The sequence below is a fragment of the Pelodiscus sinensis genome, chromosome 1 (genome assembly GCF_049634645.1).
Source record: "Pelodiscus sinensis isolate JC-2024 chromosome 1, ASM4963464v1, whole genome shotgun sequence".
Lineage (NCBI taxonomy): Eukaryota > Metazoa > Chordata > Testudines > Trionychidae > Pelodiscus > Pelodiscus sinensis.
In genome coordinates this window covers 235,414,994-235,427,765 of record NC_134711.1, presented here as the reverse complement: position 1 = coordinate 235,427,765, position 12,772 = coordinate 235,414,994, and the positions used below count along the sequence as shown (strand labels likewise).

The 12,772-nt window shown below is 40.7% G+C and overlaps 1 protein-coding gene across 1 annotated transcript in view; it reads right to left on the bottom strand.

Moving 5' to 3' along the window:
* Positions 1-2,785: 2,785 nt before the first annotated feature.
* The window catches only part of LOC102450376 (RANBP2 like and GRIP domain containing 4), a 64,337-nt gene continuing 54,350 nt past the window's right edge, over positions 2,786-12,772 (bottom strand). Inside the window, exons 23-29 of the mRNA XM_075917913.1 lie at positions 9,801-10,003; positions 8,293-8,506; positions 7,635-7,730; positions 7,237-7,379; positions 5,527-5,800; positions 5,066-5,400; positions 2,786-3,280 (exon numbers count right to left, since the gene is read on the bottom strand). Coding sequence (XP_075774028.1) covers positions 2,975-3,280; positions 5,066-5,400; positions 5,527-5,800; positions 7,237-7,379; positions 7,635-7,730; positions 8,293-8,506; positions 9,801-10,003 — 1,571 coding nt within the window. The 3' untranslated portion in view covers positions 2,786-2,974. The remainder of the gene's footprint in view (positions 3,281-5,065; positions 5,401-5,526; positions 5,801-7,236; positions 7,380-7,634; positions 7,731-8,292; positions 8,507-9,800; positions 10,004-12,772) is intronic.

The window sequence follows — 12,772 nt, the reverse complement described above, 5'->3', positions numbered from 1 at the left end:
CCAATCTTACAGAACTACATACCAGGGGGAAAAAAAAAAACCCAGATATCTGTGCCAAGATCACAAAGGGCATGAAGGAGAAAGGATACACAAGGGACACTGAGCAATGCCAGATGAAAATGAGCTCAGGCCGTCATATCAGAAGACAAAGGAGGCAAACAGCTGTCTGGATCATTGCCACAGTCATGCCACTTTTATAAGCAGCTGCATGTGATTCCAAGGGGAGACCCCAACCAGCATCCCAAGCCAGTCTCTGGATTCCTTGCAAAACACTCCACTGGCAGCATCGAGGAGGACAGCATAGATAAAAGATTAAATAAATGCAGTAGCAACCCCTGCTAACATGATAAATGAGAATTTCTCTTATTTTGCTAACTTTTTTATTGCCCTAAAATTCTGTATTAAGCCAAATTTATGTATCACCTCCCATGCACTGAACCATCCATAATTTTGGCATGGGCAGTAATTTCAGGAAACCTCCGGGCATGACAAGTGCAGTTATTTGGTTGTCATTTCATGGCATTAAGGGATTATAGTTAAAGGTCACCAGGGATCTTTCTTTAACTTTGTTGCAACAGGCCAATTTATCAAAATTGTTCACCACTTCCAATTAAGTTTTAGTGATAGAGGTTTCTCAGGTTCTTGTAAAGATGAGACCTCTTCATGCTAGCCGCCAAACAGCCCAAGATTCAGATGTGGAAGACCCAACTTCAAGCCCCTGCTTTGCCATTTGCTTACATCTTAGGTGAGTGCAGAGGTGAAAGTAAGCTGGTGCATGCAGGTGTGCCAACTGGGTAAGAAAGAGCTGACAGACTGGGGTGGTTGGCTGCAGAAGGTGGGGTGCACTACCAGTTGTATTCCCAGGGGCTCTCTTGGAGGCTACCATACTGAGCAGCAGACAGGTTAAAGGAGCTGGCTGGGGTTGTGCTGCTCTACTGGTCCAGGACTGTCCCAGCCTTATGCCCACCCCTTGGCACTATTTAGTGAGGGCAAACAACCCCTGCTGCCTGAGATTCATACTGGGACACTCATATCCTAGCACCCTCCACTCCCAAGCCAGAGGAATGCAGGCACACTGTGCTCTTTCCTCTCACTCCCTGACAGGAAGGGGAAAGCAAGCAGTGTCCAGGTACAAATTTCAGCCTTCCTCAGACACCCCAACCTTGATTCCTGTACCCCCCCATGCTCCCAGCCCTCTACCCTGACAACTGCCTCACACCCCCAACTCTTACTGTGCACCCCCCACAACATCCCTACTCAGGGTAGGGGGTCGGGTAAGGACTAGACGACTAGCAAATAAGCAAATGCTTATTGGATAGTTGACTGGTGGATTCTCCCACCCCACTCCACTGCCTTTATCAGTTAGAGGGGGTTACTTCAAAGCTTCAGTGCCACACAGCTGAGCCCGGGCACTGCTGCACGTGGAGTCCAAGGTCCCCAGCTGATCCCAGGCTCCAGCACGGCATTTCCGTGGAACCCAGGATCAGCTGGGGAGTCCCCAGCTGACCCCAGATTCTGGGGAAACATCACATGAAAACTGTGGTCAGCTGGGGAGTCCAACTGATCCCGGTTCCGATGAAATGCCGCTTGGAGCCCGGGATCAGCTGGGGAATCCCCCATAGACCCTGAGCTCCATGCTGTGCTGCTGCTTTGAAATGAACAAGAGTCCCTCTCACTGGATTCTTGTACATTTCAAAGCTGACACGCTGTGTGCAGCCCAGAGTCAGTGGGACTTCCGCCTGGCCCCATGCTGCACAGGAAGTTCTGCATTCCTTCTTTGAAATGTACAAGAGCCTCAGTAGGGGCTTTTGTACATTTCAGAGGAGGAATGCAGAAGTGCCTATTCACTAGTCGATGGAACTTCTATCAACTACTTGACTACTAAAATAACCGATATTTAACATCCTTAGCTTTGAGCCCCCACACCTTTCAGTCCCTGCCCTGATTAGGGATGTTAGCAAGTAGCTGCTCACGATTAACCAATAACCTTGGACTTATCTGTTAATCTTAATGGTTACATGCACCTCCTCTTTGCTGCCTCTATCAGAGGCAGCATTGAGGGAGGGAGAGGAGATGAGAGTTGGCGTCCATGGGGGGCCAGCTTTTAAGATGGCTCCCCCTTCATGCTGGCTCCAGGATCTGCCTCCCCCCACCACCAGAGACAGCAATACAGGGTGAGGGGAGCAGGTGGAAGCGGTGCTCCGGGGGAACCGGCCTAAGTGTCAGCCATCCTCCCCCGCCCCATGCCTCTGGAAGAGAAGTGGAAGCACATGGAGCTGCTTCCTCCCACTGTGAAGATCCAGGCTCTACCCCCACAGTGAGAAACACCCTGCTCCGGGGGGGGCGGGGCACGGAAGGAGTGGGGAGGAGAGCAGAAGAGGAGGAAGGCCTCAAGCCCACCTGCAATACAGTTGCAGACCACTAGTAATCCACAGACCATATTTTGAGAATATGTTCTATAGTGTTCTAGAGTCAAGGATGGCAACTTATTTGCAGCTGAATGTCCTTAAGAATGGTAAGGAAAATGAGTTGCCAACTCTTTATTTTTCAATGCATTCATGGGAATAAGAATAAATAGTTCTCACACAGAGCTACTTTAGTTTGGAAGCATGATGGCTAATTCTGTATTCCAAATACAGATACATCTGTGTTGGAAATCAAAACAGATTATTCATGTACTATTCCTTGTACAAACCAAAGTGAAGAAAAGACAATTGCTTTAACAAGACTAGGATTTAATTTTAAATTTTTCATATTTTAAAACAAATATCGGGATAACATATGCCAGTGTTTGAACTTTTATTTCACAACATGCAAAGTCAATTAACACATAAAAAAGTACTCTATAAGTTGTAATTTTACATTTATACATCAGAAATGTCAATTTAAAAAAAGCTGAACATAATTAGTCTACAACATCTCACCTTTGATTTATACTGTTAGTGCACATATCTGTAAAATCACTATTGTGATGTTATATTTGCCCACAGTCTGTGATGACAATGCTTCTGCTCACCAACCCTTGGGGAGAACCAAAAGATTCAATTTTTTTTACAACATCCATGCCATCCGTCACAAACCCAAATACCACATGTTTGAAGTCCAGGTGTTCTGCTTTTTTAAGCGTGATAAAAAACTGAGAAGTATTGGTGTCTCGGCCACGATTTGCCATCGACAGTAATCCAGGACCAGTATGTTTCACTTCAAAGTTCTCATCTTCAAATACATCTCCATAAATGGACTGTCCACCTGTTCCATCCTGCCTAGTGATATCTCCTCCCTGAAAGTATTAATTTATAGAATTAACTCATTATAAGCCTATAATTATCTACAAAGTAGGAAACTTGTATGTTTTCCGGTAAGAAAAAACGAATTAGAAAAATGTTAAGAGCCCATATGTCTGGATATTGACAAAGACAGACAGAATGGTCTCATTCTAGCCTTAACATACAGATGATCATCATAAGCCAACAGAAAACTAAAAACGTAAGCACTCGTGGCAAGGTTTATTATGTGCTAATTTATGACCTGTGAAAGCTACAGAATCCTCTATGCTTGTGAATTACTGGTGTCCTGTTTTCTAGACAAATCTACTTGAATGTGACATGTCAGCACTTTACTAAATTGGGCAGATAATTTTTCTAGATGTCCCTGTGACAAACCCAAAAAACTTAACTCGTGAATTTGAAGTGAATTAACCGCACCAAATCCCTGTGTGGGCACTGCTATTTGAAATTCAAGTGGCCTTAAAGTAAATTAAAGCCAAATTAAGACCACTTAAAACCAAAAGAGAATGTTCATATTAGGGTTTAACAGGATTTCACTAATACACTTCAAATTCACAATTTTAATCATTTTGGGCTAACTTTCCTGGCTGGCTATGTAGACAAGCCCTTTATTTTAAGCCATGTGTTAACAAGCAAAGAGAAATTAAATATTAACCACTAAGGGCACTCTGCAACTAATATAAGTCACTAACGCCCTTCAGATTAGTCCACTATTTTTTCTAGTCCACAGCTATACTAGCCTGGGCCAGTTAATAAGGTAAACACCCAAATGGATTATTGCTAGCATTATGGAGCATACTGACTGAGATTACTACATACAGGAATAAAACCAAAGTGAAGTGAAGTCCAATAAAAACAATAATAACAACTGTAAATTGGCAAATGGGAGGTCCATATGCCAATACAATAGGATTGGATGATAATTGAATTCTAGTGTTACAGAAAGGTAGCCTCTTTACCTGACAGTTTAGGTTCTCAGTCTGAGTACTGAAATAACTGTACTAATATCAGCACCATATTGGCTGGACACTCAGATATAAACAGTTCTCAGGCTACTGTCATTATTTGGCATAGATTAAATCTACAGAAGTTAGTGCATCAAGTCTGCACAGATGAGAAAAAAGTGTGCAAGTCAGTTTGAGAAAAGGTATTCGGCCTACCGAATCTGTGTTACTTGTGATGCACACTGAGCCAGAAAGAACACAGCCTGATTTTCAGATGCAGGCTAAATTTTAAGACCTAACCTTTTGAAAAAAGAATTACTTGTAAATGAATACGTTTAAAATGGAAATCATTGAGGTACTGTAAGAGGAATTGTACAACTTTTTAAAATAAAAATCAATTTTCAAACAAGAAGTACACTTTTAAACTAATGAGTAAAATATTGTCCACTGAATCAAAATCTTCGTGTATGTCTAGATTACATGCCTCTGCCGACAGAGGCATGTAAAATAGGCTACCCCACATAGTCAATGAAGTGGGAATCTAAATATCCCTAGCTTCATTTAAATAAAAATGGCCACCACGCTGTGGTACGCAAGTCAAGACACAGCTCAGTCAACAAGGGAAGCCTTTGTCAACTATTCCCTTACGCCTCATTATTTAAAACCCCGCTTCAATGACTATGTCAGGTAGCCTATTTTACATGCCTCTGTCGGCAAAGGCATGTAATCTAGACATACCCCTTGGTAAAATCCTCGCTCCACATAACAAATGGTTTTAGCTCTAAGAAATGAAAACAGATTTTATTTTAAGAAAAATCTTCAGCTTGCACTTACCTGACAAACAAAGTCAGGAACTATTCTGTGAAATGTGGAATTCTTGAATCCAAATCCTTTCTCCCCTGTGCACAGGGCCCTGAAATTTTCAGCTGTTCGAGGAACAATATTTGAAAATAGTTCCATGGTTATGTGTCCTAAAGGTTCATCATCAGCAGAAACCTCAAAATACACTACAGGATTGGTTTTCTTTGACAGTTCTGCTGCCAGGGATACATGTGCCCTCTGAAGTTCTGACAAATGTTGTTGGCATTCTTCAAATCTCCTCTTGAAGGAATCAGCCATTTCTTGGCTTTTAAAGCGAACTGCAAGCTGTTCTACTTTTGCATCTCCATCTGCAATGTAATTCCCAGAACAGATTATTCACAGCCTACTCTGTCAGTTTAAGTTTTGTCATACAAATTAGGAAAAAAGTCAGGTGTTTAAGTAACCTACAGAAAACACTATCTTCTCAAACTCACCAGCATAATCTGTGGCTGTCCACACTAAAGCATTGTTCGAGGTATTCAAGGGCTTTAAATTCATTGTTTTTGTGATTACATGATTTGCACACACTTTGAGAACTTGGTCCCTTCTCATTAAAATTCTGTAATATTTCTTCTGTGTATGGAAGAGAATCTTCATCTCTCCAACTCCACGCTCCTTCCACTGATTGACTTCTCTGTCCCATCGATAGAGTTTTGCCCTTTCTTTGAAGAGAATTTCTTCATCCTCTTCTCCAGATTTAACCTCCACCTAGAAAGCAGCAAAGACAGCATATTAATGCATTTCCTAGACAGATACTGTCACCAGTAATCTACTCATACATTAGATATAATGGGTAAGAGCTTTCTAGTACACTGATTTTACTCTCCTACCCCTGCTTTTAAAAATTTCCTCAAACATACTTTCTATTTAAAATTTTGCATAAACTGTTCTGTAGCCAGAACAGATGTATTCCACACTTTGTGGTAAGATGAACAAGTTGTTTGAGATAACCTCACCTGCTCAAATATTTCATAATTAGAAAGTTAACTTTTTATAAAGTCATCTCAAATACTGCTTGGACTAGAAAATTTAAATTTGCACTAGAAGTCCTTGACATGTCCTGGGGCATATTTTCTAGCACAGGAGATTCCAAGCTCTCAGTGGACAGATGCTGCTCCCTGGCAGCAGCCTTTGCCCATGGCGAGGCTGGGCCTCCACGGACAGAGGTTGCTTTGTGGCAGCCTCCCCTGCATTGCTGCTTCTGACAGAGACAACAGCGGGGGGAGGTGGCAGGGCAGAGCCGGGGGGAGGAACGGACTTTTAAGATGGCTCCCCCCAGCACCAGCTCCTGCATGCCTCCCCACTTGCCTCTGCAGGAGGCAGCAAGGGGAGGCAGGAAGGTCTGCAGAGCCAGCACGCATAGGGAGCCTGCTTGAAAGCTACCTCCTCACATGTATCGGCTTCTGCCTGCCCATATCACCCTCTACGCTGCTGTCTGAGGCAACAAGGTGGGCGAGGAGAAGGAGGAGCAAGGAGAGTGTAGGCGGATTTGGTGCTCATGGAGAGCTGGCTTTTAAGACAGCTCCTCACAGGCACCGTCCCTCCACTCCCACCCCCACTCCCACTCCTCCCTTGCTGCCACTGAGAGGCAGCCGGGGGCGGGAGTGTAGTTGACAAGATTAACCGAGGCTTATTGGTAATCATGTAGTCATCTACACGAGGACATCCCTACTTAAAAGGGTTACTGGTAATATTGTGCACTTTCGCACACAGACTAAAGGTCCCTAGTAGCAGTGAAACTGTACAGGCTTCAAGATAAAATTAAAGTAATTACAGAAGCTTTAAAAAAATATGCCTAAGGCAGCTTCTTCATACAATGTTGCCAATTTAATAGCATTATCAGAGTCATGTTTTCCATCCCATTCTAAGCCAGGTAGATTCCCTAAAAATGACTAGCCCTGATAGTATCTATTTTTCCCTCTGGTTCAGGATCCACTTTGTCCATCTGGGGCCTCAGGAAAACAAAACAATATTTTTAGAAAAAGCAGATGTTTTCAGCCAACCTGAATGAAATGCAAAGCCTGCTAAAGAGGGGTTTAATTTAGACCTGTAAACTACTTCAGTTTTACTAATCAAATGTGTTAGTTTCACAGACATAGTTTAAAGAGATTCTGATAGAACAAGTATCACCAAAGACATCTTACCTCTGGTAAGGACACTATAGGTTCAAAGTGAATATCATCACTATGTACAACTTCTTCATCACTACCATCATCTTCATCTCCTTTACTGGCTGTCTGTACTCCAAATACAGTTGCTCCAGTATCTGCCCATTTGAAGTTTTTATCTAGTTATGAAGAGTTTAAAGTTTCAGACATATTTCCAATTACTCCTATACACACACACACACACACACGTATTGTACAGTTTAATTTTCATAAACTATGCCATTTCTAGAGAAGACATTTAGTTTACAAGTGTTCTGTCATTCACATTTTAGTATCTTATGAACTAGCAGATTTAATGCACATAACATTTGATATCAAGTTGTATCAAAAGAAATTCGAATGTGAGTTTATTACCAAAAGCATTTGCATCTTACCTTTAGAACCAAAAGCAAAATCCCCAGAATTTGAAGCTAGATCTGCAAATGACAGGCCAGAAGTAGTGCCAAATCCAAATGCGATTGTTTTGCTTCCTATTCACAATGAAAGTAAAGTGAAAGGGAAACCTTGAGGGAAAGAAACTGGCAAGGATGACTTTCACCACAGCACTTTATAACTGTACCTAATACCAAGATGCAGAAAGTGGCTGATACAACTATGAATCTAGGGATTACAGCATACTATCTCCCCCTCCTTTCCACATGAAGGCCAATGTATTGGGATGCTCCAAAGTGACTAACAGCACCTTAAACATTTACCCCAGTAAAATATAAATATAGATAGATAGATTCTTTTGGGCCCCCTATAAGAACATTTAAGTGACAAATTACCTCTTTGCAAAACTGCAGAATCTTACTAATTTTGCCACACTCCCTATTTTGTACACAATGTACAGTTAATGGATATTTAATAGCAGCATACTGTAGTATGGTCTCATAATACTAGAATTACCTTTGATGCACATGGTCATTTTTCATTTATTCTTTTGATCAGTACAATGATTACATAGCTAAGCAGAATTAGTAGCATTCTAAATCAATCTTGGTTACCTATAGTCACAGTTATCTGTAGAAGTCAGTCCCAAAAAAACACTACCTTGGTTTGCGCAATCTGTTAAATTTGGATCATTTTCTTTTTTAGTTGACAAATCAACAGGTTTTTCATCAGTTCCTGACAAAGTCTGGGATGTGTGCAGGGATTCTGTAGTTGAATCTGGTTCTTCACATTTACTGGTTGATGGAACAGACAATTCAGTCTCATCAGTACGGACTACATCAGTTGAACTTGTAACTTCATTTTCCACAGACTCCTAAAAAGAAAATATCTGTGATTCCAATAAATGCTTTAAAAGAGCTAAAGAAATACCAGAATACCTAGAAATCATCTGCTTAAATACTTTCAAAAGCTGTCAGAACAGCAGCATTAGAAATTAAATGCCACTACCCCCCACAACTCCCAAAAGAACAGGAGCACTGCAGAAAGATGGGAGTATTGGAAAACTATTTAAAAGTTACCACACATTTTGAAAGGTAAAGCAACTTTAGCTCTTATCAATTTCAATGGGATTTGTGGGTAATCAATATGTTTTAAAAAAGCCAGGGCATAAATGCTCATGGAATTCGAAGGAAGAGGAGCACAGAACACAAGTTGCAACCCAACATCCCTGTCAGTTATAAAAAATTTTTCCTAGTGGAAAAGTTTTTGGGATTCAGAGCCCTTTCCTTTGGGTCTGTAACAAATACACCAATATAGCAGTATCAAAAATTAGTAGCCAAAGTGCCTGAGTAAGCAGGCTAATAGATTACAGACTTCAGAATATTTCAGAAGGAATTATTTTGTAAATATAATGAAGTTATCACTTAATACTACTGAAATGTTATTCTCCCATTATCTTAATATATTAAGATAATGTACACTATACTAATATTTTGATTAACTTGGAAAAGTATCCTTATGTTCACATTCTTCTTAAAAAACACTTTCAGAAAAAGTAATGCTCTAAATCTTACAAATCAACCAAATCTTCAGTTCTATAAAATGTCAACTACACTGAGCTCATAGGGAGTTTGAAGATTAGTAAATGGTAAAGAACTTTGAAAATATGAAGAGTTGGAGTGCTAAAGAAATTCCATTGTATTTAATTAATATTAATTAATTTATATATAGATATATTTTATCTCATTGTGCACAAATTTTTAAATTCTGACATTTAAACTTTTTAAAAAATGGTCTCTGAACAGCTTCAAACATTTTGTCTGAGATTAGAGTTGTTTGCTTTTTTTTTTTTTTTTTTTTTTTTTTTAAAGGAAAAAATCTGAGGATTACCAACACATTGAGACTCAAACCGAAAAGGAAAATGTTTCATAAATGGTCCCAAAGTTTTAGATGTCTCTACAATAGATTCAATTGGCATCCGAGTGAGATTACTCCAATACAGAAGAAGCGATTTGACTCTTACTACTTGATGTACACCCGATATTTGATTTTAAAAAGCTAAGATTGCTTCAATAACTGTACAGGATATTCATGATGCTAGTTCAGAATTAAGAGTTAATGTAGCTAAAATTAATTTGAAAAGTCATGCTTTGAATTTTAGTTCATACTTTGGCTTCTTGAACTTTTTTAATTTCTGTCTGAAAGTCTTCCAAGTTGTCATTTTCCTCATCAGTATCACTGCCAACACCACAGAAAAATGTAGAAGGAAGCTTTAGAGTTTCTGCTTTAGCCTTCTCTTCAGGAGTTGGTTTCTTTTCCCAGACAATAACACACTCCCTCTCATTCTCTGGTTCATTTTCTTCCATGATTCCTAGAGATACAGCACATCAGAAATTACTGAAAAGTAGCAAACAGAGAAGAGTTCTGAAGCAAAATTTCTAGGATAGAGTATGAATAATTGGTCAATTCCTACTTCAAGTAGCCCAGAAAGGAGGTTTGGACAAAGTTTTAGCTTCTACACCAGTATTTCTTTAACTTTTTAAGACTGAGGAACACCAAACAATTATTTTTAAAATGAGGAACAACCACGGATTTTTTCTGAGTCAAAAAAGGGGGGTGGGGCGCGCCAAGGGGAAGTTTGAGGAAAAAGGTTTGCCTGCCCCTTTAAGGGCAGCCATTTTGAACTCTGTTCTCTGCAGCACACCTCTGAGTGCCTCTCAGAACACAGTTTAAGAAACACTGTTCTACACCAACTTTTACAAATTGAACATGTCAGATTTCGCTTGCTTTATTTAACCAAAGTGACTTTATTTCCAATTGGAAATAATACTACAACAATTGTAGAGAAGATTTTAATTTAATTTGAATATAAAAGGCTGACAGTTCGCATTTATTTTGCTGACAGCTAATTTGAGTAGTTAGGCTCAGGAAGAACTTTCACAAAAGACTTGTTTGATATACCTTCTCTTCCTAATGCACAAATCCCATCTACCTCTAACCTCAAGAAAAACCCACCTACCTAGATGTTATAATGAATCTCTACATGATGAAAAATACACTTCCTCTAATGAAGGGCTCATTCTATTTGGAGAGCCCTGCTTTTCAGGTGGAAGAGATAGGTGTACTAGAGATCTCTCTCTTCGTGCATCAGATTACTTTAGAGAGGTGCTTGGATACCACTATCCTCAAGGAGAAGCAACTTGGTACGAGGCCTACAGATCTGTCGGCTGGCAATACAGTGATTACTTTGGGTATCAACTTAGCTGGTATTCAGGAAAACTGTTATGAGGTACCTATCAAGAGAAGTGCTGTGCAACAGAAGGTCAAGTGCGGAGGGCATTAGGTGGCCTGGAAATGAAGTGGGGAGATTATGGGGCTAAGAGTATACAGAAGAAGGAGATGGGGATTCAGGAGTGAGGCTAGGGAAAGAATTAGGGACATAGGAGCCTGGAGGTACAATGGAGGGGTTGGGGAAAGGATATGGTGGCACAAGAGGCTGGAGGAGTGGAGGGGTAAAATACAATACACCCCAAAATACTCCAACCGCCCCATGCCTCTTGGGGGGCTAAGGATAAAGAAGTGAGGGGATTTGGAGTCCTGGGGGCAAAATGAGAAGATTGGGGACACAAGGGCTTAGAGGTGCAGTGGGGAAAAATTTAGAGACCATTATGGATGGTATGACACGGGAGTCACCCACTCTGTGACAGATGTCAGGGGTGTGGAAGAGTTAAGAGAACATGAAACCAAAAAACACATCTTCCTGGATCCTGTTATGTGGTGCAAGTGGACTTGCCTCCCATTGAGGTTGCAGTGACTGCTGCAGCTCAGCAACTCACTGGACCAAATTTGTGAGAGCTGTTTAATGTCCTCATGTGGAGCAGAGGTGGGGCAAGAAGACATTAGGGCACAGGTGCAGCCCAAATACACGCTTTTGGCCACACAAAGAATGGAATCCTTGTGGATCATCACTGGAAGACTAAAGAGAATTTACTTAGCTCATCTTACTTACTTTCTAACCCTAAGGATGAAAATACTAGTGCGGATATTGCAACGTTTAAAATTTATGCAGCAAAATTACTGAGATTTACAGGAAGCATCTTCTGCTGGTTTCTGTCAGTTAAGTATGGCCAAGACAACATGAAGGAAAAAAATTCTTCACTGGCATCATAGGATGCAGTTCTAATGCTGCTAGGGCTTCATGTTCATTTTCATTACATGCCAGACAAAAGCTGTTTCTATTAGAAACAGGAAGCCCATGTAATTCTAAATAGATTAACTTCTTTAATATTTCAGTCATTATGGAATTTTGAGTATGCCAGTGTATTTTCATCCTGCCATACATTCAGTTAAGTACAATATAATTTCTGAACAGGAGTTATTCCTGAATACAAATTTGCCAGAATATACATATATACATATCGGTTATATATCAAAGCGTGCATTAAAAGTTCAGCAGCAGGCCAATTAAAGAAGCTGCTATAATTGTGCCCAATTTTAGTTTGCTCTCCTAGACTTTGTACTTTTTATTATATTTGGAAGCAAAGTTTACATTGTATATAACAGGGGTGGCCAACCTGTGGCTCTGGAGCCACCTGTGGCTCTTGACGTCAATATGCGGCTCCTTGCTCAGGCACCAACTCCAGGGCTGCAGCTACAGGTGCCAACTTTCCAGTGCTCAACTCCTGGCTCAACATCCTCTTCCAAGCGTATTGCACCTTTGCTCATTCTCTCTCCCACAGAGCCTCCTGAGTGCCATGAAACAGCTGATTGTAATGGGCTGGAGGCTCGGGGAAGGAAGAGGAGGCGCTGATCGGTGGGGTTGCTGATGGGCAAAAGATGCTGGAGATGGGAGGAGGCGGCACCTGATGGGGACTGCTCACAAATTACTGTAGCTCTTTGGCAATGTACATTGGTAAACTGAGGCTCCTTCTCAGGCTTTGGCTGACCACAGCTGGTATATATCTATTACCCTCCATAAAGGTGCAACACTGATAGAATACAAGGTATAGCAGCTTTTAAGATAAGATTATTCTAAATATTTAGATATGAAAAAGCAGAGTTTGAAATTTTAAGTTAAAAGCATCAGTTTTAGGGTTATACTTCAAATCAAAAAGTGTAGCTGAAATTCCCTCCTCCCCCC